General features: G+C 35.8%; 1 protein-coding gene across 1 annotated transcript; it reads right to left on the bottom strand.

The window, feature by feature from the left end:
• Positions 1-2077: 2077 nt before the first annotated feature.
• On the bottom strand, positions 2078-22167 carry LOC108492531 (aromatase). Its single transcript, XM_017804967.1, has 10 exons — positions 22054-22167; positions 14349-14516; positions 12573-12723; positions 10034-10188; positions 9267-9443; positions 8463-8577; positions 6908-7022; positions 6140-6302; positions 4621-4862; positions 2078-2646 (listed from the first exon to the last, which is right to left on the bottom strand). The coding sequence occupies exons 2-10, from the start codon at positions 14491-14493 to the stop codon at positions 2395-2397; spliced, it is 1515 nt and encodes a 504-aa protein (XP_017660456.1). The 5' UTR covers positions 14494-14516; positions 22054-22167; the 3' UTR covers positions 2078-2394.
• Between the last annotated feature and the right edge of the window lie 1501 nt (positions 22168-23668).

Below are 23668 nucleotides of genomic sequence, written 5' to 3'. Positions count from 1 at the left end.
ATATCAGAGAGTAAATCATCACTACAAAAATGCTTTTGTGGGTGAAATAAGCAAAGATGCATCCTGTGTATAAAATAGTAGTTAATCCTAAGGAAAAAAACTCCCTTCAGTGGATTTGGTTTTGGAGTTCTCATACAAATGAGAAATGTTTGTCCACTGAAGTACCCTGGAGTGTTTTATAATACAGAACGAGTAAGAATGGGATTTAACCATGATTGGAGTTTTTTGTTGTTTTTTTTTCTTCTCCCAGCTACTCTAACAATATCCTAGTTTAAAGGATACGAAGAATGTAAAAATAGGGGTTACATTAGATATTCCAAAGATTCATACCACGGTGTCACTTCACGCCTTAAAAAATAGTAATCCTAGAATTGTAGAATCCCTTAGGCTGGAAAAGACCATTGAGTTTAGACATTAAATCCTATTTCTATGTGTCTTCAAATGCCAAATTTCATCTGTATGTACAGGTGGTATGGGATTGCACTTCATAGTTGTCACTTTTGAGTACAATGCAAATGTTATGGAGGAAGCTTTAAAAGTAACCTGGCCGCAATAAATTATTCTGCTTTCAAGTCTGATTTTTTTTAAATTACTCTAGGAAATTTGCATACTGTTTTGAGAATTGATCTAAACGTGCAGCTCCTCTCCTCATCCTAGACCATCAGCCTAATTCATTACCCTGGGCTGGAACAAATGATTATTTGTTGGGTTTATGCAGTTTTTATATGCTACTGGATAGATCTTCCTCTGCTGGACCTGCATCTGAGATCAGTGGTCTGAAGGAATAGATTAATTAATGTAATTAATTGTAATTATATTTTCAAAGTAAAAGACGTGAACAATTTTTCTCCTTTTTTTCTCCTTTTTTTTTTCTTCTTTTTATAGTTTAAATGACTTGGAAGGAAAAGATTAATATAGATCCTATTGTACATTGGTTGGTTGTCTTTATCAAGGCACTTTATCCAGAAAATCCCTTTCTTTGTGTTACACAGTACGAAAACTCAGGTTTAATGAAAAAACAAAGTCTCTGTCAAGGAGTGTTGTTGTTAAGCCAGGAAGATCTTTCTTCTTGACCAAACTACTAACTCATCATTAGGCAAGCAGAGATATCAATGCCCAGGTTGTACAGATTTCAAGATAGGTCAATGTTGAACGAGACATCTTGGATAGTTTTTTAGCTTTTTCCTGTTAAGGACTAAGTATAAACATAAGCCTAGTTTATAATTAAAACAAAAACCTGTGTATGCAAAACACCTTTAAAAATGTTCTCTAGAAATCTGCTTGTTATTTCAGAAATTTTCTCCTTTGCCACTAAAAAACTGCGAGCGTTTATCCAGCGAAATTTGCCTCTTCAGACAGTTTTTTTTCTTCTTATGCTGCTCAGTCTCTCTATGTCAGTGGGCATAAAGCAAGATTCTTGAGAGCAGGATATAGCCCAGTGCTCTTACAGGAGAAGAAACAGGGGCTATTTGGATAATTAGGGAGGGACACACTCCCGTACTGTGGTGTGGGAACATGGGCAACAACTCCAAATCTTGCTGTCTGAAGTAGAATTGAGCAACTCAAATCTAGTCAGAAAGGATTTGGTACAACTTAGCTTGGAGAGAATTTAAAATTCTTTACTAAACTGAAGTGAGGTGGGAGATTTCTACAGTTAACCAGATGAGGTGAGGGTGAGCATTATCCCTCCATGTAACACTCATGTTAATGTTTCATATTCATTACCTCATTCTCAGCTGGTCTTACTAAGATGTTTCAGATGTTCTGCAGCAGGACACTGGGTTTTAAAAACATAGAGCAATTATCCCAGCTACCCTTATTACCCAGTACTCTGAAAATTACTTCTTTTGGTAAAATCTGTCTGACACTGTAAGTCTTTGGTATAACAGGAAAACATGGTAAAGAAGAAATGTTTGAGTTTTTCTTCTTCAAACATTTTTTTTGTAACTTACGTATGTCCTAAATATTTTCAAGTGTTTCTTAGTCTTAAAATTAACTTTAATTTTACTCATTCAGCTGTTTTCAAAAACAGATGATTGGAGTTTTTGGCATAGTCAAATACCACTAAGCTTTGGGGAGGTGGGGGAGAAAAGGACACATGTAGTGCCAGAATTAAACCTACATCAGGCATGTTCTTCTGTTGACCCCAAATCTCTGAACTTGCAGTGTTTGAAAGGGAAGGCATAACTTTGAACCTGGTTTTAAAAAGTAGTCAGGAATTATGCATATCTTTTGAACTTTTGTGGTTCTGCTGTACAGGCAGAACAAGTTGTCATCTAACGTTGTAGTCATTTAGGGGCAACAAAATGTTTTACTCTAAGTATTTAACTAGGAATGATGAGTATTTCTTAGTGGCAGTGGCTGAGAAAGCCCTGTAACTAATGCTGATCCATTTTAGTCACCCTGATTCTCGTTTGTGTTTCTTCTTGGTGTGAAAACCATCTCCAGCAGAGGCTGCCTTTCTATGGGGTGCATGGATAAGTCATTGTTTTTCTGGATGTTGTTAAGGCCTCTTCCTTTCATTGTCTGTACTCTGCACCTCCTTAGAAGAGTCACCAGAATTGCTTTCATCATTACCATGGCAATAAACTTCCCCACACAGCTCCGGGGGCCGAATCCAAAGGGTTGGAAATAGCGTGAAGGGACCTGCACAGAAGAACAAGAGGAATAAAATTTAAGACAAGTTTTTCTTCGTAAAAGTAGCCAAAATTATGATGGAGGTTGGTAGTAGGTATATTCTGAAAAACTTGTGGAAATAATTTTTTAGGAGCAATCACTTGTTTCACACTGGACAGCCCTCCCACCCAAGTCAGGCCAAACTACAGACACCAACAGGGGTATGGAATGTTTGAAATGCTCAGGTAGCAGGGTTTGCACAGTTAAACAATTTAAGTCTACCTGTGTATTGCAGCCTGTTTGTCCTGTGAACTACAGGGATTTAAGCCCAAGCTGTGAAATGGAGTGAAGCTCCTGCTCTTCAAATGCATTAAAATTCATTAAAAAGTTTATCAGAGAATGTTCATTATAAAGCTCATAAATATCTGAAATACAGGCTGATGCCTTATCTAAAGAAAATCACAAGATAATCATAAAGCCATACACCCACTATATTTGTCATTATAAAGGTAATGTTCCCAAGAACTAATTTCTCATAAAATGTAATGTTAAAAATTTTATTTGAAATCTAATACAGAGATAATACTTATAAAATTGTCTTCTGTCCTATCAATTGAAATATGAAGTGCAGGATTCACAGAACTACTGAAGAATGCACAGCCAGTTTCTGTTACTTTTATTGACACTGAATAGATGCGTTAAAAAGAAAGTCTGGCTATAAATAAATTATTTTTCTTCATCTGTGTAACTTCCTTTTTAAAAAGTAAGATATAAGCTGTGTTCTGATTTCCTATTTAACCTAAGAATAGAGTAGAAAAGGTTAGCTTATATTAAATCATCTGGAAAAAAGTGTCCTTTTCTCCTTATTCTCAGACTGAGAAAAATGTTTTCTGTTTAAATTTTTTTCAAATAAACTGAGCCGTGCTTTTTGAAAAATGATACATAAATACAAGTGTTTATCATACAGAGCAAGTACAGCAGCTGGCAGTACAGCACAATGGCAAATGCACAGCCTGGGAAAATGGAAAAATGTTTAGATTCTAACAATGGCATCTTATCATAAATAATGCTGTGGATTGCTATTCACTTGGAGAACTGTGGGAAAATTGAGCCTGCCAGAATAATTATGTGGCAAAGAGAATGCATCAAGTCAGATAGAAAACGTGTGGTTAAATATTTGGTCAAGGGGAAATATTTTTAGTAGCAAAATGTACTCATAAAATAAGCAAGACATCCATTTTGATAGAAATACTTAGAATGAAAATAATGGGTGGCAAAATGGAATCCATTCACAGTGAATAATAATTTCAGTAAACTTCATCACTTGCTCCCTTCTTGAATTTTCTACAGACTTTTTTTCTTGAGCTGTTGTTTTTAATACTGAGTAGAGTTTTTTATGGGTAATAAAATAAATAAAATAAATCAATCAATAAATAAATAAAATAAATCAATAAATAAAATAAAATAAACCTGCTAACCGGGTTGATTGGTGCTCATTTTTGTGTGGCATACGTGGTACACTTGGCTTTTTTGATAGGAAATATGTAAAACTTAGAGGTGTTTTTCTGGCTTGTTTCTTTGTTTTCTTAACTATTTCTTCAGCTGTTTTTTACTAAAAAGTCCATTTTTTTGGTGTATCAAAGTGGGTCATCTATTTATTTCTTTGAAACTGAAGTTGCTGTCTGTGTCTATTTTGTCCAGTGTCAGGCAACTATGTGTGCCTGGCAAGTTTAATTAGAAATTTTTATTCAAAATTATTGTGTCTGGAAAAAACTCCTTTCTATATTATAATTACTTTTTATATAAAAGGCATTTTGATAGAAAAATATCTGCCTAGATCTGATAATAATAATAATAATAATAATCAGGATATATAGGTAACTAGACACTTAGACAAAGGAAAAACAGCCTTATGGTCACAAAGTTCTTGATCAAAGTAAGAGGAAGAGACATTAACAGTAAACAATACCCAATGTTCCATAAGAAATGAGGTAGAAAACTTACATTTTTCTCAAAATTTTCAAGAGAAAACTCATTTGGCTTTGGAAAGAATTCAAGCTTATGCATGCGGCCAATATTGAGGATAATATTTGTCCCCTTTTTCACAGGGTATCCATCAATTACATCATCTTGTAAAGCTTTCCTCATGATCAAGTCCACAACTGGCTGGTATCTCATGCTCTCATAAATAAAGTTCTCCACGATTTTTAAGTTTGGCATGTCCTCACTTTGTATGTCTCTGTCACCTTGAGGAATAAAGCAGATGGTGAAGATGTTAGTTGGTTATAAATGTAATAGCTTCATTATAGAAATATCAGAACATTTTTGGAAGATTCTCAAGTTCTGAAATGGTAGGAAAGATCCAACAGCTTTTAAGGAGTCTTAAGTAGCCATAGTTATCCAGGAAATCTGAATAATGTTCATCAGCACAAACCCTAGTTTATTTTATGATCTCTCACCTTCTTGTTAATACACTGACTCTCTGTTCTCCTTTCTTGTCAGCAACAGAACTCTGAAAGTCCTTCCCTGGCTTTTGTATGAGGGAGCAACAAGACACAAATAAATCTTCCAACAGCTGACAGCAAACAGAACCTGGGAATAGTCTGGAGATGGGAGATAACTTTGTGGGGACCTTAAATTTTCACTCTGTGATTGGGTTTGGCTGGATGTACAGCTCAGTAGGTTTGCAAGATAAAAGTTTGCTACCCACAGTTGGTCATCTGCTGAAGGAAAAGGCAACAACATTCTACTGCCTTAGGCTATCAGAAAGAAATAGGGGAAATGAGTAAGCTGAGTATTCAACTCTCATGAGGACAATAAAATAAGGTTTATTAAAAGTACCTTTGAAAAAGAGTAAAGGACTTGTTATACATTTTCTAGTGTTTAACAGACCAGAAGTAAATCTCTAATAAGAGTGGATGAAATTAGTTTCTATATTAGTTCAGTGTCAGGCTTTGAATGAAGCCTAGAGAAAGGAAAGAATACAAATTTGGAATATCTTGATTGTGTTTTGAATAGTTAGTAATTAGTACTTTGAAAAGACCAGTTTGAGATCAAAATGGATGACAGCAGAATATAATTTTAATTTTCTCTAGTCTTTCCCTTCTACAGTCATAGTGAAACTTAGAGAAGTTCTGTATTTTATCACAGAAAAATGTTGGTGATTGGAAGTATTTGAACTGAGTGCCCCCTTTTGCTATTTCAAGGTAAATGGAAAGCAAATTCAATGAAAGTTATGAGGTGAATGCTGATTTCCACTGCTGTTGCTGAGGAGAGAATACAGCACATTCTTTCTATCAGATTATCAATTCTGATGATTCCTACTTTAATTTATTTTACAAATTGCACATCTTCTTTCATTTGATCTTGAATAAAATCTTTTACATATAATGGTAGCTCATGTGTTTTACAGCTTCTCTTAGAAGAAAACACTTAAAATTTTCAGCCTTTGAATTATTGAAATTAGATCACTGCAGAAGCAAAATTATAGTCCTACATCACTGACTTTGCAGCTCTTGCTTACCCACAACAGTTTCAATTTCTCTCATCATCTCCTCTTCCACTGTGGGGTGCTCTGCAATCAGTATTAGCATAAAGAAGAGAGTCACAGACAGAGTATCAGGAGCAGCAATCATCATCTCCAGCACACACTGGTTCACATTCTCAGCAGTCAGATCCCCTCTGTTCTGAAAAAAATGGAAGTTTTGGAGAAAATGTTGATTGCTGACCTCTGATGCCAACGAAGGTCCCGCAGACTGTACAAATTCTTGACAGTCTATCTTCTGCTAAATAACATTTGTTTTTCATCTTTCAGAGAAAAATAGAAAACTCATGTTTTGATGGATGTGTGTTATCTTACAGAAAAGCAGGAGTTTGTTCTTAGCTCAGATTCTTCTTAGTTTATTGCGTTTCTTCACCGAGTTTGTGAGCTGGCAGAGATTATGCAAGACAGGATTTGTATAGTATTTGAAAGCTTTGCAAACAAAAGGCAATACATCAAGATAAAACACTAAGGTTAGAGAAAGACTGAAGGACATTCAGGGATAGATGTAAGAGTTTTAACGATCTTATTCAAGCCATGAAATAAATATAACAAGCACCTGATACCAAAATACAAGTGTTCATATTTAAATCATTGTTAGGGACTCCACAGCACCAACTAATTGGCATCCTTTTATGATGACCTGACCTTCAGAGAGGTACATGAAGTTTAAGTTGCAAAACCTGCATTCAGGAGAATGTCAGAAAAATCAGTTGATTTTCAGAGATATTTTGAGTACACTTCCAATACCTGTGCAAAAATCAACTGGGATGCAAAATCCATGTGTTCATCCAACTTTTCAACAGTGGAAAGCTTTTGCCGTTTCTGCTCTATTAAGGTTTCCATTGCTCCTTTAAGATCCTTGCTGAAAACAGATGAAATCAATCATATTGACAAATATCTGCAGACTTCTAGTAAACACTAGGGTATGACCGGAAACATAGAGATTATACCAGGAAAAACATCTAAAAATGGCAAAAATTAAGTATTCCTAGGAATAGTTATATGGTTCTCTGCAAAGTAGTAATAATAATATATATTTGATATATAGATTTGAAGGCAATTCTTTTTAAAAAAGTATTCTGGAAAGGTTTTGAATAAAGTCTTTAATTTGCATTTGTTACAAAATTTTGACTGGGTCTGCAGGGGTAAATGCATTTAAAACTTCAGTCCCTGTAAAGTTCTCAGTATTTATAACATCTTTTATATATTAGGAAAAGCAAATGGTCCTTTTTGCAAAATTTATCAGAAGAATATTAGAAGTCTTCATATCCTGTGGCGGTTCTTTGCATTACTTTAAGTCCAGCAATCTTTATCTTTTTTCTTTGCAGTAGAAATATATGAATAAATCCATTTTAATGGGATAGCTTTTGAAATATCAATATTTGCTTGCAGGGGCTTTCTAGTAATAACTGGGCCATAACATTTGGCTATTATTTGCATTACATGATAAAGCAGCAATCAGTGCCATAATAAACCTTGCAAGCAAATGTTAGAGAAGGCAAATCTTGTGTCTAGTTCACAAGAACTGTCAATTACTTTAGAGGAACCTCCATCTTTCCATTAAAACCTTTATGTTATATAGCACTACTGAAAAAATTTATTACACACACTTCTTAAGTAGCAATTTCTTTCATTAGGTGGAATACAAATCCAAAATGAAAAAAAAATGATTGCCAGTTCTTTTTAGAGCCAGGCCTCTTTTGGCAAAAGACAGCAAACAAGATCATAAAAATAAAAGAGGCATTTTGTATTATTGCCAAGAACAAGATGACAAAATGTACTTTTTCCTTATTAAGGAAAAACCCCTTGAAAAGGTTTATCACGCTGAGCTCTGAGGTTTAATTCAGAAGTGAGTTGTTGACTCAAATATACACGTTGAGAGAACCAATAAATGCCTTTCTGGGACCGTGCCCTGAGTGTGGATGGATTTTCTTGTTTTGATGAGCTGTAACCTACTACTGGACTGTCCTCAACTAGGCAGCAAATGTAACTTCACCCCGTATGATGGCTTTTCTTTGTCTGAACTGGACCAGTAATCTTAACTGAGTTTCACATTTGAGTTGGCATTAACTAATATTTTGGTGAATAAGTTGGGACTGAACAGACAAACACTTGAAATTGTCCCCTGAGATCATCTGCTTGTAGCATCTGTGACAAATCTTGTTCTATCTTGGCTCTGTGGACAGGGGACTTGAGTAACAATCTTGTAGTTTCTAAAAGGCAGAGGAAAGCACCAAGGAATATCTCCTTCATAAGAAAGAAAGAGTCTTAAGTAAATGATTTGTAAAACTTCGATACTTACGCTGCATCTTCATATTTCTTGCACAGCCAAGAAATCTTAAAAAATATGTCAGGCTTTAATAAAAGTGCTTGCCAAGCATCAAAGTAATTCTGAATCTTCAGTACAATGGCATTTTCTGAAAATGAACATTAACAAAAAAAAGTCAATAGTCATGGAACGCAAATAATTCAGAAGAATTAATAATAAGGTCCTGTTCCCTACTCTAAGTTCATGGGAATTTGATTAAAAAACTGGTAGGTAATATTTGTAGCACACTGTAGAAAAGGTATAATAGATCATTGTGAAAATGCTTGCTAACTAGCTAAAAGGACATATTGGTGTGTCAACCAGAGCCAAATAATCTCCCACAGGAGAGCAGGAGCAGAATGCTTGCAGAATATTGAAATGGGGTAACTTAGACATCATGATAATATTATTCCTCTCATATGGCTTTGAGGCTGAAGAAATAGCAGTAGACATAAATCTTTAGGTGAACTTTTAAAGGCAATAATTTAGTTTGGTGGAAAGGTTTCAGATTCTTTAATGCAGATAATATTGGGATTGTACCAACTCAGTGCATAAAAATCTCTTTAAATGGTACTATTCATTAAGGTGTATGTGACAACCTAATGTATATTTTTGGTCATATAAAATTCCCTTTTCTAACTAAAACGATAATAAATCATTCTCAGTTAATTATATGGTGATATAAGAGCCTGTTCTTGCTCTGTTTTTTGAAACAATACTTCTGAGTGATGTCAGTGAATTTTCCCTGGGCAAGCACTTTAGATTCATCGTAAGGCATAAAAATAAAGCTTTTAGTACCATCCAAAGGGATCCCAAGAAAAAGTTTGTTAGATGTGTCAAGCATGATCCGTCTCATGAGGTTCAACACGTTGATATTTCCTAGTTCAGTTGTCACTTCCCCCAGTTTGTCCAGGTGATCCACTGTGGACTCCACACAAATCGCTATCATACGAACCAGACCAGGGCCGGACAGAGCTGAAACACACGTGCAAAATGATTGTTAATTCACAATACCTTATTTGTAACTTCTCAGTTGGTGACAGTGCTGTCAATAAAATGGCAAACGTTATCATGTCAGTGACTGGTATAAAATCAGTCTGAAACTTAACTGGCTTATCATCCTCTGAAAGAAAAATGAAGGCATTTGAGTTAAAATGGTGATGAACTCAAAGCCAGAACTTTACTTATATCCATCCACTTTGTACCTCACACATTTTATGCCAGGTTTGTGCCACATCACGCAAAGATATTTGGCATAATTTAGGCAACCTTTCTGATGGGGAGGGTATCCACAGCCTCATCTGTACCACAGGCTCTGTGGATGTCCCATCTCATTTGCTTGCAATGACACTGAGCAGGGAAGAGAACTTGGGGATTTGTGGGGAGGATGGTGGAGATTTCTCAAATTATAACTCCTGGGTGCTCTCAAACAGCCTTGTACCTGTGCAGTAACCTGCTGGCACCCTGTAATGTCACTGGGACATGCTGAACCCGGGGAGAAACAGCATTTCAGAGAAGATTGACTGTGCTAGAGCGGTGCAGTGTGTCAGCACACACTGATTTACCTTTGGTGAAAAAGGGTCGAATTTCCTTCCAGTGTGCTGGGTTGTTATTAAATATGATCCCATTTTCATACATGCCAATGCACTGCAATCCAAGCTTGCTTCCAAATCGAGACACATAATGCCAGTGTTTCATTACATGGAATACACTTGAGGATCTGGGAGAGGATGAGAAAAAAGCCCAAAACAAAACCACCATTTCATGGATTGTACACAGCATTTTTATTCTGACATTTTACAGTTTCTCTGAAATGTGGACTTGCATTTTTAATTTAGCAGAAAGTATAATGCTTAACAAGAAATATTCCTTTTACTTAGTTAAAAATCTTGATGACAAATACCTTCAGAATTTATATTAGAACAATAATGTATTGTGTTCAGATTTAAAACTATTTTTTAGTTAAAATACCAAGATTTTAAACTGAATAGGGTGTGTACATAGAAATATGTAGGTATGTAAGATACACTCGGGCAGTGACCAAAGTCAGACATGTCAGAGGAGAAGGTAAAATATTTGATGTGTACTAAATAATGTATTTACTTTTGTGGCTATTGGGTCATTTCCAGACACATACTGAAAGCATAAATGTACACAGTTCACTTAAATATGCAGCATCATAGTATGCAGATATGTGTGAGATAAATATTCTTAAATAGATATGTGAGAGAAATCCATGATATGTATAGTTCTTTTTACAGCTGGCAAGGTTGATTTGCAGGTGCTGGCAGACAGGTTGTGACCAGCATTGTTGCTTTAAGATACAATTTCCTTTAGAGGGAGCCAGCATTTCAGAAACGGGGATGTGATGAAAACCCAACAAAACGAAATCCAACAAAAAGAAAGAAAATCAGAAGAGAGATTGAAATGAAATGATGTGCTACTTTCTTTGTCAGGTATCATACTCTATGGACCAAATCCCAGACTTCTTATATGGGTTTGGTATATTTTTTCCTTTGGGAAAAGTAAATGTGACTTTTGCTATTGACTGCAGCAGTGCTGGGTTTTCACTACAGTTTTGTCTGACCCAGAGGCAAAGTTAACCTTAAAGGTTTTTTGCATGTCAGGGGATATCATATGTAATTTCCTGAACATGAGAAGATGTTATTGAATTATAACAGCTGTCTCCAGGAAGGAAAAGGTGCAGCAGGCTCATTTTGCTTCCTTCCATCCCACACGTCTCTACGCAGGAGACGGATCACAATGTCTTAAGGGAGGGTTTCATCAAGTGGCCTTGTATAAGCAGATTTTCCTCAAGAAACTATTTAATGAAGTCCCCCAAAAGGCATTTTGTGTTTTGACCAACACTACAAGTCCTTCCCTCTCTGCACTAACATCTCAGTATTAGAATTGATGCTAAAAATTCAGATGCCATTAGTGAAAAGAGTATACTTTTACAGAATTCAGGTTATATTTAGTTTTGCAGTGAATTTATGATCCGCTGAAAACTTTTATTCTACATTCTTTAAAAAAAGTTAAATACTTGTTTTCTACGTACAGTCAATGATTTTAAGCAAAAAATATCTGTAGAAAAGTGATGTATTGACTGTAAAGTCTGATGCAGCTCTGGCATTGTTTGTCAGCACTCCTGGTTTGTTTCTGATGAATTGGTAGCACAGACAGTGAAAGGCAGGAATATGGATTTGTACTATTTTCAAAGCACTCATAGCATTATCAAAACATTTCACTGCAATTTGCAATATCTATGTAGGATAGGAATGTAAATAGTTTTCCTGTCATGATTAACTTTTTCTGCAGAGGTTAAAATACAGATAAAGCTGACTTGCATCACATGGCAAATTCTGTGATAGTTCTCTGTGCTGGATGGTCTTTCAAAAGCTTTTACACAGTGGAAGCTGAGTAAGGGTTGCTGATAAAAAGGTTGTGATTCTTTATTGATTACACATGGTAAACATTTTACCACTCTTTTTTTTCCTTTTTCATAGTATAACTCATAAGCATCCAGAAGATCCAAGAAGAAAGCAAACATCCACTGGAGCTAATAAAATGATAGGCTACAGTTTAGCATTATGTTTAATATTGTGTATAATTGAAGCCTATGAATAATCCCATTAATTGGAGTTGAATTACTCATAATCCCATAAAACTGCATTTGCTTAATTAAATTGTTGAATTGGAGCCATAACCTTCAAGCATTACTTCCACTTTAAGGAGAAAAAGGAACACAGGAAACTAAAATTTGACTTAATCCCTCATTGCAGTCAGTCTAGGTTCCTGAACAGAATGTAATCCTCATATTAAATTGAATAGTAAAATAGTAAATGATTTTTAGGACTGAACCACAGTGCTTAATCTTCCTTTCCACAAAAAATTTAGGAGAATTCACCAAAACTTCAGTAGCAGAGTTGTTAAAGAAACAAAAGATTAGGAAAGAGTCTGTGAATAGCAGGAAGTAAAAGGTTTGTGTTAGGATAAATTTTGAAAATAATAACATCAGTTCAACTTTAGAAAGAAGTATTGAAGAGGTTGCAAAAATATGAGAAAGCTTTTCAAGTTATTAAGAATAGAAAGTAGAGGATTTACTTGCTAATTATAAATGTTTCTTCACCGCTGATCCAAACTCTCACAAAGTCTCCATATGTCTTATTGTAGTAGTTGCAGGCATTACCTACTCCCATCCAGAGAAATCTCCCATGAGAAATGAGGGGGCCGATTCCCATGCAGTATCCCGGCCCTAAGGAACACGGTAAGAAAGGTTTGGTCTCAGCTGGCAAGAAAATATCCCTGAGCATCACCCTTTGGAAAGGAGCTTTTTAGCGTGGCAGTCACAGCCTGCATCGGGCAGTTCACACAAACAACCCTGTTCTGAAGCTGCCTGAGGAACTTTGCACCTACATTGGTGCAGCCTCCCTTAACACCCGTGGAAGTCTGGAGTGCTTTCAGTGTACCACAAATGACAGGCATTACTTCCTTGTACAACTTCTAGCTGCTCTTTTTAAAGATACTTTTGGAGGGACAACAGTTAGAAAGAAGAAATGATCTAGAAAAGATGCATGTGATATATTAATTTGTGATTTTAACAAATCCCTTGTGTGATCTTGACTGCATTTTGTCTAGAAGTGTCACAGTAACATCTACAAAAGTCAGTGTCTTTTTGGTGTAATTAAATGTAGTTGTTATATTTTTTTAAAGTCACTTAAACTAAAGTGAGAAAAGAGATATTTAAAGGAAAGAGTACTTTACTGTTGTGAACTTAAGTAAACATGCTGAAGTAGGAACTAAGAACGGACTAATAAGCATTTTATCAACAAAGTTTTCAACTGAATCATTCCACTGCAATTCAGCAACAGATTTCTCTCTTACAACAAAAAGGACAAAGTGGAGACATCAAGAGAAAATTTGTCCCTAATTACCATTAAAAGGAAGTCTCCTTCTTCAGGGAAAGCTATATTTGCCCCTTTGGTCTGTAAAATATGAATCTGACTCCATAAAAAACCTCAAGTACTTACAAAAGTTCGTACACTGTTTAAAAATTGTAAAAGTTGCTTATGGTTTCAACTTTTACTAATAGGAATTGCAAGACCCCAGATTATTTAAATACCTGAAAACTTAGAGCATATTTACTTAGTTCTATCTTCTTGTAGGTGGAATCAAACATTCAGATAGAATGTACAACCTTCTGTGAATACTTTCTCCTTGAAGGGTCTTTGCTAAGGGTCTTTTCTCAGAATTTGATTCAGAAGTCACTGATCTGGTTTAGGGTTATTCCTGTCATATGTGTGCACTGTTCTCATTCATGCAGAAGGTGATTGCATTACATCTGATGAAAAATAAGTTGATTCAGTGATTTCTACCATGAGCCCCCAAAACATTATGGAAGGGAAAGGGAAGCCATTTGATGTTGTTCTGTTCTGGAGGGTCTTCAGTGCTAAACATGGAGAAAAAAATGATAATCTACTAATCTGAATAATTTCCTAGATAATAGTTTTTATAGTAAAATAATTTAGAAAGATTTAAACTTTAAAACATGTAAAAAGTCATTTATAGTGCACATGAAATATGAACAACTACAGTTTGTAAAATGTTATTATATCTTTCTAGCATACACACAATAAAGATGAAAACTAAATGTCATATACTTATATGGCCAAGCCAGGGTTATTATGGAGGCTCTGAGGTTAGAATGAGCCTGATTTCTTTTATCAGTTATTTTAAAAATTTGTATTATTTAAACTGGCATGTAATAAATTTTGTTGTCATGCAATCATTATTCACCATTACTTTCCCACTTAAACTTGAGAAGCAAACAAAAATTACTCTGGCAGCTTTTAGGTGTCACTGCAGCTAAAATTAATTTACCTGGTATTGATGAAGTTTCTTCATGATTCCATATGAGAAACAGAAAGCACATGAGAAGGAGTATGGGCACTGTGGCCACTGGCATCGTATCTTGTACAAGGCTGGTGATGTTGTAGTGCATTGGATTCAGAGTTTCCAGGACCATCTTTTCCAAGAGATTCTGCTTTGCTTCAGAGAGAGAGGGGAGAGAGGCAGAGGTTGTCAACACTCAGATGTATTCAGTTTTAGTAGGTACCTCTCAACCCCTTTGTAGTTCTTATAAAATGAGCAAATTAGCTCTTGATGTAGCTTTATTTTATAATGAGAGTGGCTGCTGGGACTGCTTGCCAGGACAGGCTTCATCACCAGCCGAAGCAGACATGCAGCAGACACTCTTTTTGCTTGGGAATAACAAAGATTTGCTGACCTTGATGTTGAAGCATAGTTTTGGATACTTTGGCTGACAGACCTTTTATCTCTGATGTTGACTTGGCTGGCCAATACTGAGGTTCACTCCTCTCAAATTTCTAACCAAAACACAAGAAATTAAACTTTCAGCACATGTGGAAGCACTGAATGAGTTCAGTTGCGAGTTTTTGTCTCTGTTACTTAGCTGTTTCCATTCTTGTAGGCCTGTAGTGCCAGAGTTCTTGAATTTAGAGAATAACTATGGTAGTTTTTAATGATGCAGTTAAACCCCAGGTTTTTGTTTGAAACATGTATTACATGTTGGGGGGGGTTTTTTTTTGTTTTTGGTTTTTTTTTTTTTTTTTTTTTTTTTTTGGGTTTTTTTTGTCAACCTTTGAATGTAATGTATTGCATTTCTTCATGGTTCATCTGCTAAGTACTTTGAAAATATAGTATATGCCATAACAAACAGGATCATAGATTGTCTGTTACTATATTTTTCCTCAAGCAGGAACCAGCACTTGGCACAGGAAAGAAAATCCAAGAAAATGGACAGGTCTGTTATACATAGAGGGAGTAGAAGGATTCATTCAAAGTTATTTTGCAACTTTTTGACTTAAATCAAAAAATATAAGAGGTGATTGTACCTGATAAGGAAGATGTTATTCTGTGAGTGAGAACTTGTAACAACAGAAAGATACTGCTTGCATATGCCTAGTATTTTATTAATAAAACAGCTTCTTAAGTTTACCCTGCCAAGAACAGATTTGTTTTGTTTCTTTCTGCAACTACATTTCAAACTTGAAGGATTATATTTACTTAACAAGAAGCTTTTTGATACAGTTTACTTTCAGCAAGTGCTTTCTTGTTTGTCTTGCGCTTTGGTCTCATGTTGCAGAAAAGATTACACTTGCTTTGCAGTGACCATCCCTGCTACAATTACATTAAACTAAGCCAAGAATGGAAGAGATGTTTTCTAGAGAGTAAGGAGACTGTTTATAGTCAAAGCAGGCAATGTATTGAGTACAGGCAAAACTCTGGGGAGGGGAGCAAGCAGTGGCTTGAAACCTGCAGGTGAATGCCATGCTCCAGTGTTTGGGATGATTGCTGTGCCAGGTTCCTGGGATTGCTGTGATCCAAAGTTACCAATCTACCAGGTGACCTTTTAGAAACATCATACTATTCCAATACATAGCACTACTTCTCTTCTGGGTGTGTTCATGTACATCTTGTACATATGCAGCTGTTATACTGTCTTGCATGTTGTGAAAAAAAGGTTTTGTAATCAAAAGTATTTTTTACCGTGTAGCGGTGTTTATTAGTTTAGATTTCCTTGAATGCTGTTTGTTAGCACAAAAAAAAAGCATGCCTGCATGTGTATGCAAATACTTTTATCAGCTTCAGTCTCTTTCCCTATTACGAGCTTACAGCATTATAGAAGGAAATAACTACATTTAGAGTACAGTTTCGCCTTTTTTCTTGCTTTTTCTCTGGATCACCTTCATCTTTGTTCTCCATTGACACAGATAGGCTCTGATGTGCACTGGTTTTTTGTTTTGTTTTTTTTTTTTCATCTCCAAGAGTCTGTTGTGTGTACAGTAGTTTCTCTGCCTCCTATTCCCTATGAAGAGAAGTATGTAGTTGGTTATGCATTTGGGTGCTATGAAATAAACCAATTTCATTCCTCCAAATGTGCATCTGTCAATATTATATCTGTAGGTGGAGCCCTGCCAGAGGTCAAGGCCCTGATATGTCTGCATGGTGTACTTTGCAAGCATGAGACTCCCCCTTTTATTTTCTGAAAATCAGCCCTGAGTTTTGATCTTGCTCAGTTTTTAGTTATTCACAGCTGAAGCTTATCTTTGTTTTGACAGAGACATGGAGGCAGGTTTCTGTCTTTTCAAAACATACTGATAGGAATGGATTGAGTTTTAGGTTCTAGATTGTCCCAACTTCATCATTTTAGTAAAAGAATTTTTCTTTTTTCTGTGGCATGTCCAATACCTCAGTGTGCACCTTGCTGTTACATTTATAAGTTTTATAACCTGGATTGTGCTCTCATGTAGATAAAAGAATTAAAGGCAATGAATTAAATTTTATTCCTTTTTATACTCTTGAAATGATCTGACACAATCTTATTTTTAGTCAAAGTGGCTTCTCAAGGTCTTAAAACAAACAGTTTACACTTCCTCTACTGAGAATTTCTTTGCTTCATTTTTGTGAGTATGATCCAAGCAGAACTTCTGGGTTTGTATTTGGACTGCTTTTTTTTTTTAATTTATTTCAGAAGTAAATTGGATCAGGAAAAATTCATTTAAATGTATTTCAACTGAACTGCTTGTCCTACTTGTACCCGTTGTATTTTTTAGGAATTGTCCATGAGGTGAGTCACTCCTAATAAAAACTCAGCCAAATAAATTTTCATAATAAGTAGCCACTGAGCAGACTGAAAAAGTTTAGAAACAGAGCAAAGGTAGAGCGCCCATTGTGCAGGAAAGAAGTTTTCACTACTCTTGCTAATTTTGTGTTGAAATCTTCTATAGGTCATTTCCTTTCCTTGCAGCGGGTGGAGATGTGTGTCAGATCAGAAGGATTTATTGATTCAGATTGTTGCTTATATGGTAGAAGAAGGATGGGGCAAAAAGAAAAGATTTTAAAATCCCACTATTGAGTGTGGGAAAAGAGATTTATAACAAGAAAGTTCTTTAGTGACAAAATAGATGATTGCCTGTCTGCCCTGATAGTACTCATGGACCTCAACAGCTGGGAAACCATCTGCCAGCAGAGGGCCCTTTGGATTACTGATTTTTAAGTCTTGACTATAAAATGCTAGAAGAATGTAGGTTCTGTTATTGCTAAAGGTGATATGAGGAATGATGACAAGGTCCACAGTAAAGAGAAAAGCCCATATATCTAGGGGACAGATGTATTGACTCCTCTTAGTCCAGTTAGAGATTTGTAGTTAATGACTCTGTCAGTAAAAGAGCAAATTTATAGAATCATATTATAGAATTGGAGCTGAAAATCTCTGATAATTTTGAGAAGGAGGAAATCATACAACTGTTGAAGAGCCATTCTTATGTCTTGGAGTTCTTTCCTTTGTAGTGGTTCATCTGTCAGGAGAGGCCTGGAAAAAAAAATCTGCTCCTTTTTATAAATTCTCCAATATTAGTGACCAGTATTAGCAGCATCTGGAGCAACTGATCTAGGTTTAAACAGTTTGGAAAATAAATAGACTTATTTCACACAATAATAATAATAATAATAATAATAATAATAAATGTTGGCAGTAATTCTTTAATTTTCCCAATCAAATGTTGTAGCCTTTCCTCTCTTTCTAGAAGCTGATTCTACATATTGCCTGCTTTCACTCATTTGAGATTGATGGTTTCATGCAGACTGTGAAAGTTCAACCTTCTACATGTAAGCACGCAGAGGGATTTTGTTGTGGGTTTCACAACTAGAAGGCCTGGCCAGGCAAAAAATAGTGGTTTTCTTGTATTTGTTCTGTGGGTGGGATTATTGCCTGAAGGTGCAATAATCCAGGAGGGCAGTGGCTCGTGGTGTCTGCACTGGTGTTTCTGTTTGCACCAGTAGTGTGCTTTGACAGCAAACCTGCGGATTATCCCCATTCCCACACTTCAGTAGGTATCCCAGAGCAATTTCAGAGCACACAAACTGGGGGATTTTTGGGTGGAAGTAGCTCATGGTGTGATGATGGGCTCATACACACCAGCTTTTAATGGGGATTCAAATGACAAAACCTGTTTAGATCTATACTGAACTCCCATGAAATGTGTACCATGGAGAAAGTGGACCATCACCAACAGTTTCGTTTTACAGATCTGCTCCCCTTGTGTTTGCCAATGTTGATATAGACTAACAGGAAAACAGTACCTTTGAAAAATTAGTTGAGTTTAATTAGTTCTAGGCATATAAGTATCTTGCTGTATTGGGATTATAATATTTATCACAGGATGAGAACTGTCTGGTTCTTAGCTGCATGTCAGACCTCTTCCATAGAGCTCGTGTTGAAGGAGTTTCATACAATTACTTTTAAGTTGCCTTTAAATTGTGGATTTTATTGCAAAGTCAGAAATTCTTTTCCCACCTGTTGAATATCTGGAACTACTGCAAAATTTGTTGCATTGGCATTGAATCTATTATAAGAACAACTTTAAAAAGTCAAGTAATCTATGGGTTTTTTTGTGTGGTTACATTCCTTTCAAAGAATTAATTTGAAGTGGATAATTATCATCAGGTGTAAAACATACATCACATCCTTGATAGAATGATTGTCTTGCCTTGAAAGTCTGTGGGGTTTTAAGTTGAGAACACCTCAGAAGCCTTTTCTAAACTTAAGAGTGCTTACCATTCCTTATAAACTGAGCAGTAAAATTACTCTGTAAGCATCAGATTGCATGTTTGTTTGCTACCTGGCATTCTGTGGTCTCTTCTAATGCTGTAATTCTCTCAGCATGCAATGGGGATGTCACAGAGAGCTTTCCATCACAATTTATTGCTTATCTGATATTGCATTATGCTTGTGATGTTTTTTTTTTTTCTTGGATTTGTAATATTTTTTTCTTAATTATTTTTCACTTGCTTTGAATCTGTGTTTTAGTGACCTTATCCTTTGCTCCAGGTGGCATCTGTCACATTATATATGGGTTCATTTGCAATCACAGTGTGCAGAGCAGCCTTTTGAAAGTTAGGTGTTTGTATTACTCTGTTTCTGAAAGCACTCTGGCTTATAGTTTAGGTCTATTTTCTACTTTCAACTCAATCTTCTGCAACTCAAAGGAAAGATAAATATGGTAAAATGTGAAAATTAGGGAATAAATCTCTTTTTCAACCATTTTTAGAGTTGGAGTCAGTGGGTTGGAATTTGTGTAGTTGTAGAGCTCTATCACATCTAATTACTATGGAAATGTATTCTAGCAGTGTTGAATGGTTATTATAGCCTTGTGGAATAATCCTGTACCACTTGATTACTATGAAATCTAATCTAAATAGTACTTACAAATTTATCTGTTGTTTAGGTTAGAAGAGGAGGAGGAGGAGGAGGGAAGGAAGAGGTGACAGCTTTCAGCAGAAGCTTGGAAGTGGGCATTTAGTAACGATTATCCTGGCAATCTAAAGGGGCTCTTGACAAGTGAAGGAGGAGGTGGGAGCCTAATATTGTGTCAGAGGGCAAGTGAAACAAAAATGCAGAACATGCCATTGTTTTGTGGTGTTGAAAAAAATGTCTGTACCATGAGATAAGAAAGATTGTTACATTTGATGCCTCTGCTAATTTGGAATTGTGGCTTTCTTCATTTTAGTGAGCCTTCTTGTTGACAGCATTACTTTGTCTCTCAGCTGACCAGGATCTATCCCTAGAGGATGCTTCTCTGAGTTTTTAAATTCTGTCAGCTGCCTTTAGTAGCACTTACAAAGTGCTGCTGCATTGTTATGTGTTGGTGGTGGCTACAACTGTATCTGCTTTAGTGTCCAAAACACTTGATTTCCTGTCACCCCTCCAAGTGTACAGTGAGTTTCAAGGTGCAGAGAAATTTGGAGTTGCAGAACTGTTGTAAACATTGACACTCCTGTTGTCTGGAGTCAGTTTGGTCAATTAGTTTTCTTAGCACCACTTCTACTATCATGTGAGTGCGACTTTGCTGGTCAACGCAGAATAAACTCTTTGCCAGGGAAACAAATACATCAAAAATATCTTCTATAAGTGTAAGACTCCATTTGAATATTACTATTTGTTTGGATAACTGTAGTAAAGGCACTGCCTCTTTTTTTGTGATTTACATAGTGGTTGATGTGTGATTTGGAAAAATCACTTGCCAGTTTTAGTGCCTTTCACAAGAAGTCTCATTGCTGCTTAGAAACTACCATAATGTCCATGAAAAGTATTATCTATGTTAGATGGTATAGGAGTTTCATCTGAAACATTCCATCTCCTGAAGCAGCACAGGTGTGTCAGTGCTTGTGAGCCTCAGAAAGAACTGTGGAGATGAGCAAACTTCTGCAGTATTGGTAAGACTGGATTTTACTGCCTGTCTACCTCAAAGTTTCCTTAGAACACCATAAGATCTAATTAACTCAAAACTAACCAGTTGTGGAAAGAAATTTCTCTCTAATCTGCTTTTTATCAGACACCCTTGTTGTGACCATGGCAAAGCAGACCTGTATGAGGAGAGTTTTCTGTATGTGGCTGCTATCAGTTTCTATTGCTACTGGGTAGGGGGTTTTGTTTCTGATTTATCAAGTAAAAGGCAGCTCTCTCTACCAGGATTATGTCTCTGCTATTATACTTTTATTGCTAGCAAATACCTTGATCAATTGAAGCAACAATTTAGTTGACTCAGAAGGGATGACCCTCTAAGAAATATAAATTAATTTTTTTCAAGTATTATGTGAGATATTTAATATCAATTATTCTATCAAAGTATGTAAATGGATTCTTAAGACTAAGGAGGAATGCATGACTGCTCTCTAACCATTCTTCCTGCAAATGACTTCATTAACCAGAAATAATTGTTAACTAAGATACAGTAGCTGAAAGAAAGACAATACTTTTCTACAGCAAGCACTGAGAGAGATCAAGCTATGAGAGAATAAAAAACTTCTCCAAGTCAGTTCCAGACTTGTTTTACATGATGACCTTTTTTTGACCTCACTCACAATCCAGTTTTTCCCTGCTGTGATAATGATGCTTGGAAATGTTGGCTTGTCCAAATTCACTCACTTTCCAACCAGTTCTACATTACTATACAGCAGCAGCTGGCAGTGTCCATCCCGTGATATGGATTCTACCCTAACTTTGTTGTGATACACACCAACAAAATTTTGAGAGTCAAAAGAGTTAAATCAGAGACCACAGAACCAATGAATAAGTTTGGGGTTTTAATCAGGGGAGCTTGTATCTATAAAAACTAAAGTGATTTAGTATTTCTTAATGTAATATAAACAGTTTGAAAGGTTGAATGAAGTGGACACTTTCTAAGGATGACTATTCTGCAAGAACATTGTGCTATTTTTTCTTAAAATAAAACTTCGTAGAATACTTACAAAATACATAACATATTACTATTGTTTTAATACCAAGAATTTGGCTGAAGACCTGCAGATTTTCTACTAAAAAAAATAAATCTCTCTTTAAATAGTGACAGCATGTAATTTACACAAAGATAATTACAGTAACTCAGATTAAAGCAGCTCCAGAAGGTGCACTTCCCACTCAGAAGCAAAATAAAAACCATTTATGTACTGTCCCACTCATACTGTTTGAAGAAAAATGCTATAATATGAATTGAAAATTTACCTGTGTCTTCTTGTTACTTCTGGATTTTAACCGGTGGAGAGTGCTATCCTTGTTACTGATGTGCTCCTTTTAAAGATCTGAATAGGTTTTCCGGTGATCACTCTCTGTAGCATCTTTTATGCAGGTGCTTCTTGTTGCTAAGAGATCAGTTGCTTAGAGATGGAAGTTTGTTTATTGTAATAGATCAGGGGCTGTTGCTTTGAAAAGAAAATTTTGTAATTTTACCTCTACATCTCAATGTGTCTGCTGCAAAATAGCCAGTGATAGAGACACACATGCCTAATGCTGATGAGAACTGTGACTGGAGAGTAAAACAGAAAAGTAAACAAAGTTTATAATTGCGTTTGTTGCCTCTGAACAAGGAAAGAGATTTGTCATTTAACTGGAGGTGCAACTAGCAGAAATTATATTAATTCTTTGCTTAGCATGTTTAAATGTATTTTTAATTTCCAACAGCAAGGAAGTCCAAAAGTTTTATTCTAAAATCGGGATGCATAAAGTTGTCAATAACGTTGTAAGATACAATCCTGCACTGACACAGGAAAGGACTAATTGACTATCCTTTTGTGCTGTTTCCTTTATGTTCCCAGTTGGTTTGATAATATAGTCATTCAGAATGACTATACTAAACTAATAATGACTAAACTGTAGTCATTCAGAGTGACTAATGACTAAACTAAAGGCTGTTTTCTCTGCTTTGTGATGCCTTTTTTTTTTTTTTTCTCTAGCTTTGGGCAACTAAGTAACTTATGAAAATCCAATTGTTTTCAAGAACTGCAGTAAATGGTTACAGGAAACATTAAAGTAATGACCAAAGACCTATAGGAAAAGGTGTTGATGTTATTAAAAGAGGAGACTAACACAGAAGCATGAATAAGGTACTTGTGCCTGTTACTTACTGGTTTGAAGCACCAAGAGAAGTCCAAATTGTTTCAATGTCTGTTATGGGAAATCCTTAGCTGGCTCAGATGTCTCTTCTATAAATTTACTCCTATGAGTCCAAACAGACTGTTTTGTGAAATAGGTCAAAATCATCTTTTTTTTGCTTAGTACTCTCAAGTTTAGAAAATTGAGTCCCTCAATTCTGTTTTCAGCAAGGCTGTGTTACATCCTCTGGCAGCAAGACACGGGACTTCCTTGTCTCTCACTGTCAGGACACAAATGTAAAAGATTTCTGTAAAATGTTTTCATTCTTCTTTTTCCGAATTTGCTCAAAGCTTTAAGCATTAGCATGTAAAAAGAATGAATGAAATAAATTAGAACAGTGTTAATAAGAAAAACCATCTAATGGGGAAAAGGGTCTTACATTTAGGGAACTATGATCTCACTTAGAGTAGAAGGTATTTAAGGTTATGTACAATAGTTCTAGTGATGGGATATTTTTAACTTGGGGAAGGATGGAAGAGCCCTAGAATTTTATTGAATGTGAAATCTCTTTTGAGAAGCCTTTCTTTAATTAATAAAATAAATTAATTAAATAAGTTTGGGGAGAAAAAGGACTGAATTCATGCAGAAATTCTTGTGGCATTACTGCAGCCCTGCTGAAGAGACACAGCTTACACAACCACAAGCCAACGTAATTTCAATTTGACAATTGAACTCTTGTTCTTTTTCC

This window comes from Lepidothrix coronata, unplaced genomic scaffold, assembly GCF_001604755.1.
Source record: "Lepidothrix coronata isolate B3197 unplaced genomic scaffold, Lepidothrix_coronata-1.0 Scaffold11, whole genome shotgun sequence".
Lineage (NCBI taxonomy): Eukaryota > Metazoa > Chordata > Aves > Passeriformes > Pipridae > Lepidothrix > Lepidothrix coronata.
Note: the sequence above shows the minus strand (reverse complement) of the source record. Positions and strands in the feature narration are given on the sequence as shown.

What these genes read in the sequence shown, in the direction of transcription:
- LOC108492531 (XM_017804967.1), bottom strand. Translation starts at nt 14,493, where the DNA reads ATGGTCCTGGAAACTCTGAATCCAATGCACTACAACATCACCAGCCTT. An exon ending in TCGACCCTTTTTCACCAAAG is followed by an intron (nt 9,444 to 10,033) that starts GTAAATCAGTGT and finishes CGTGTGTTTCAG; the next exon opens with CTCTGTCCGGCCCTGGTCTG. An exon ending in TTGAAAATTTTGAGAAAAAT is followed by an intron (nt 2,647 to 4,620) that starts GTAAGTTTTCTA and finishes TCTTCTGTGCAG; the next exon opens with GTCCCTTCACGCTATTTCCA.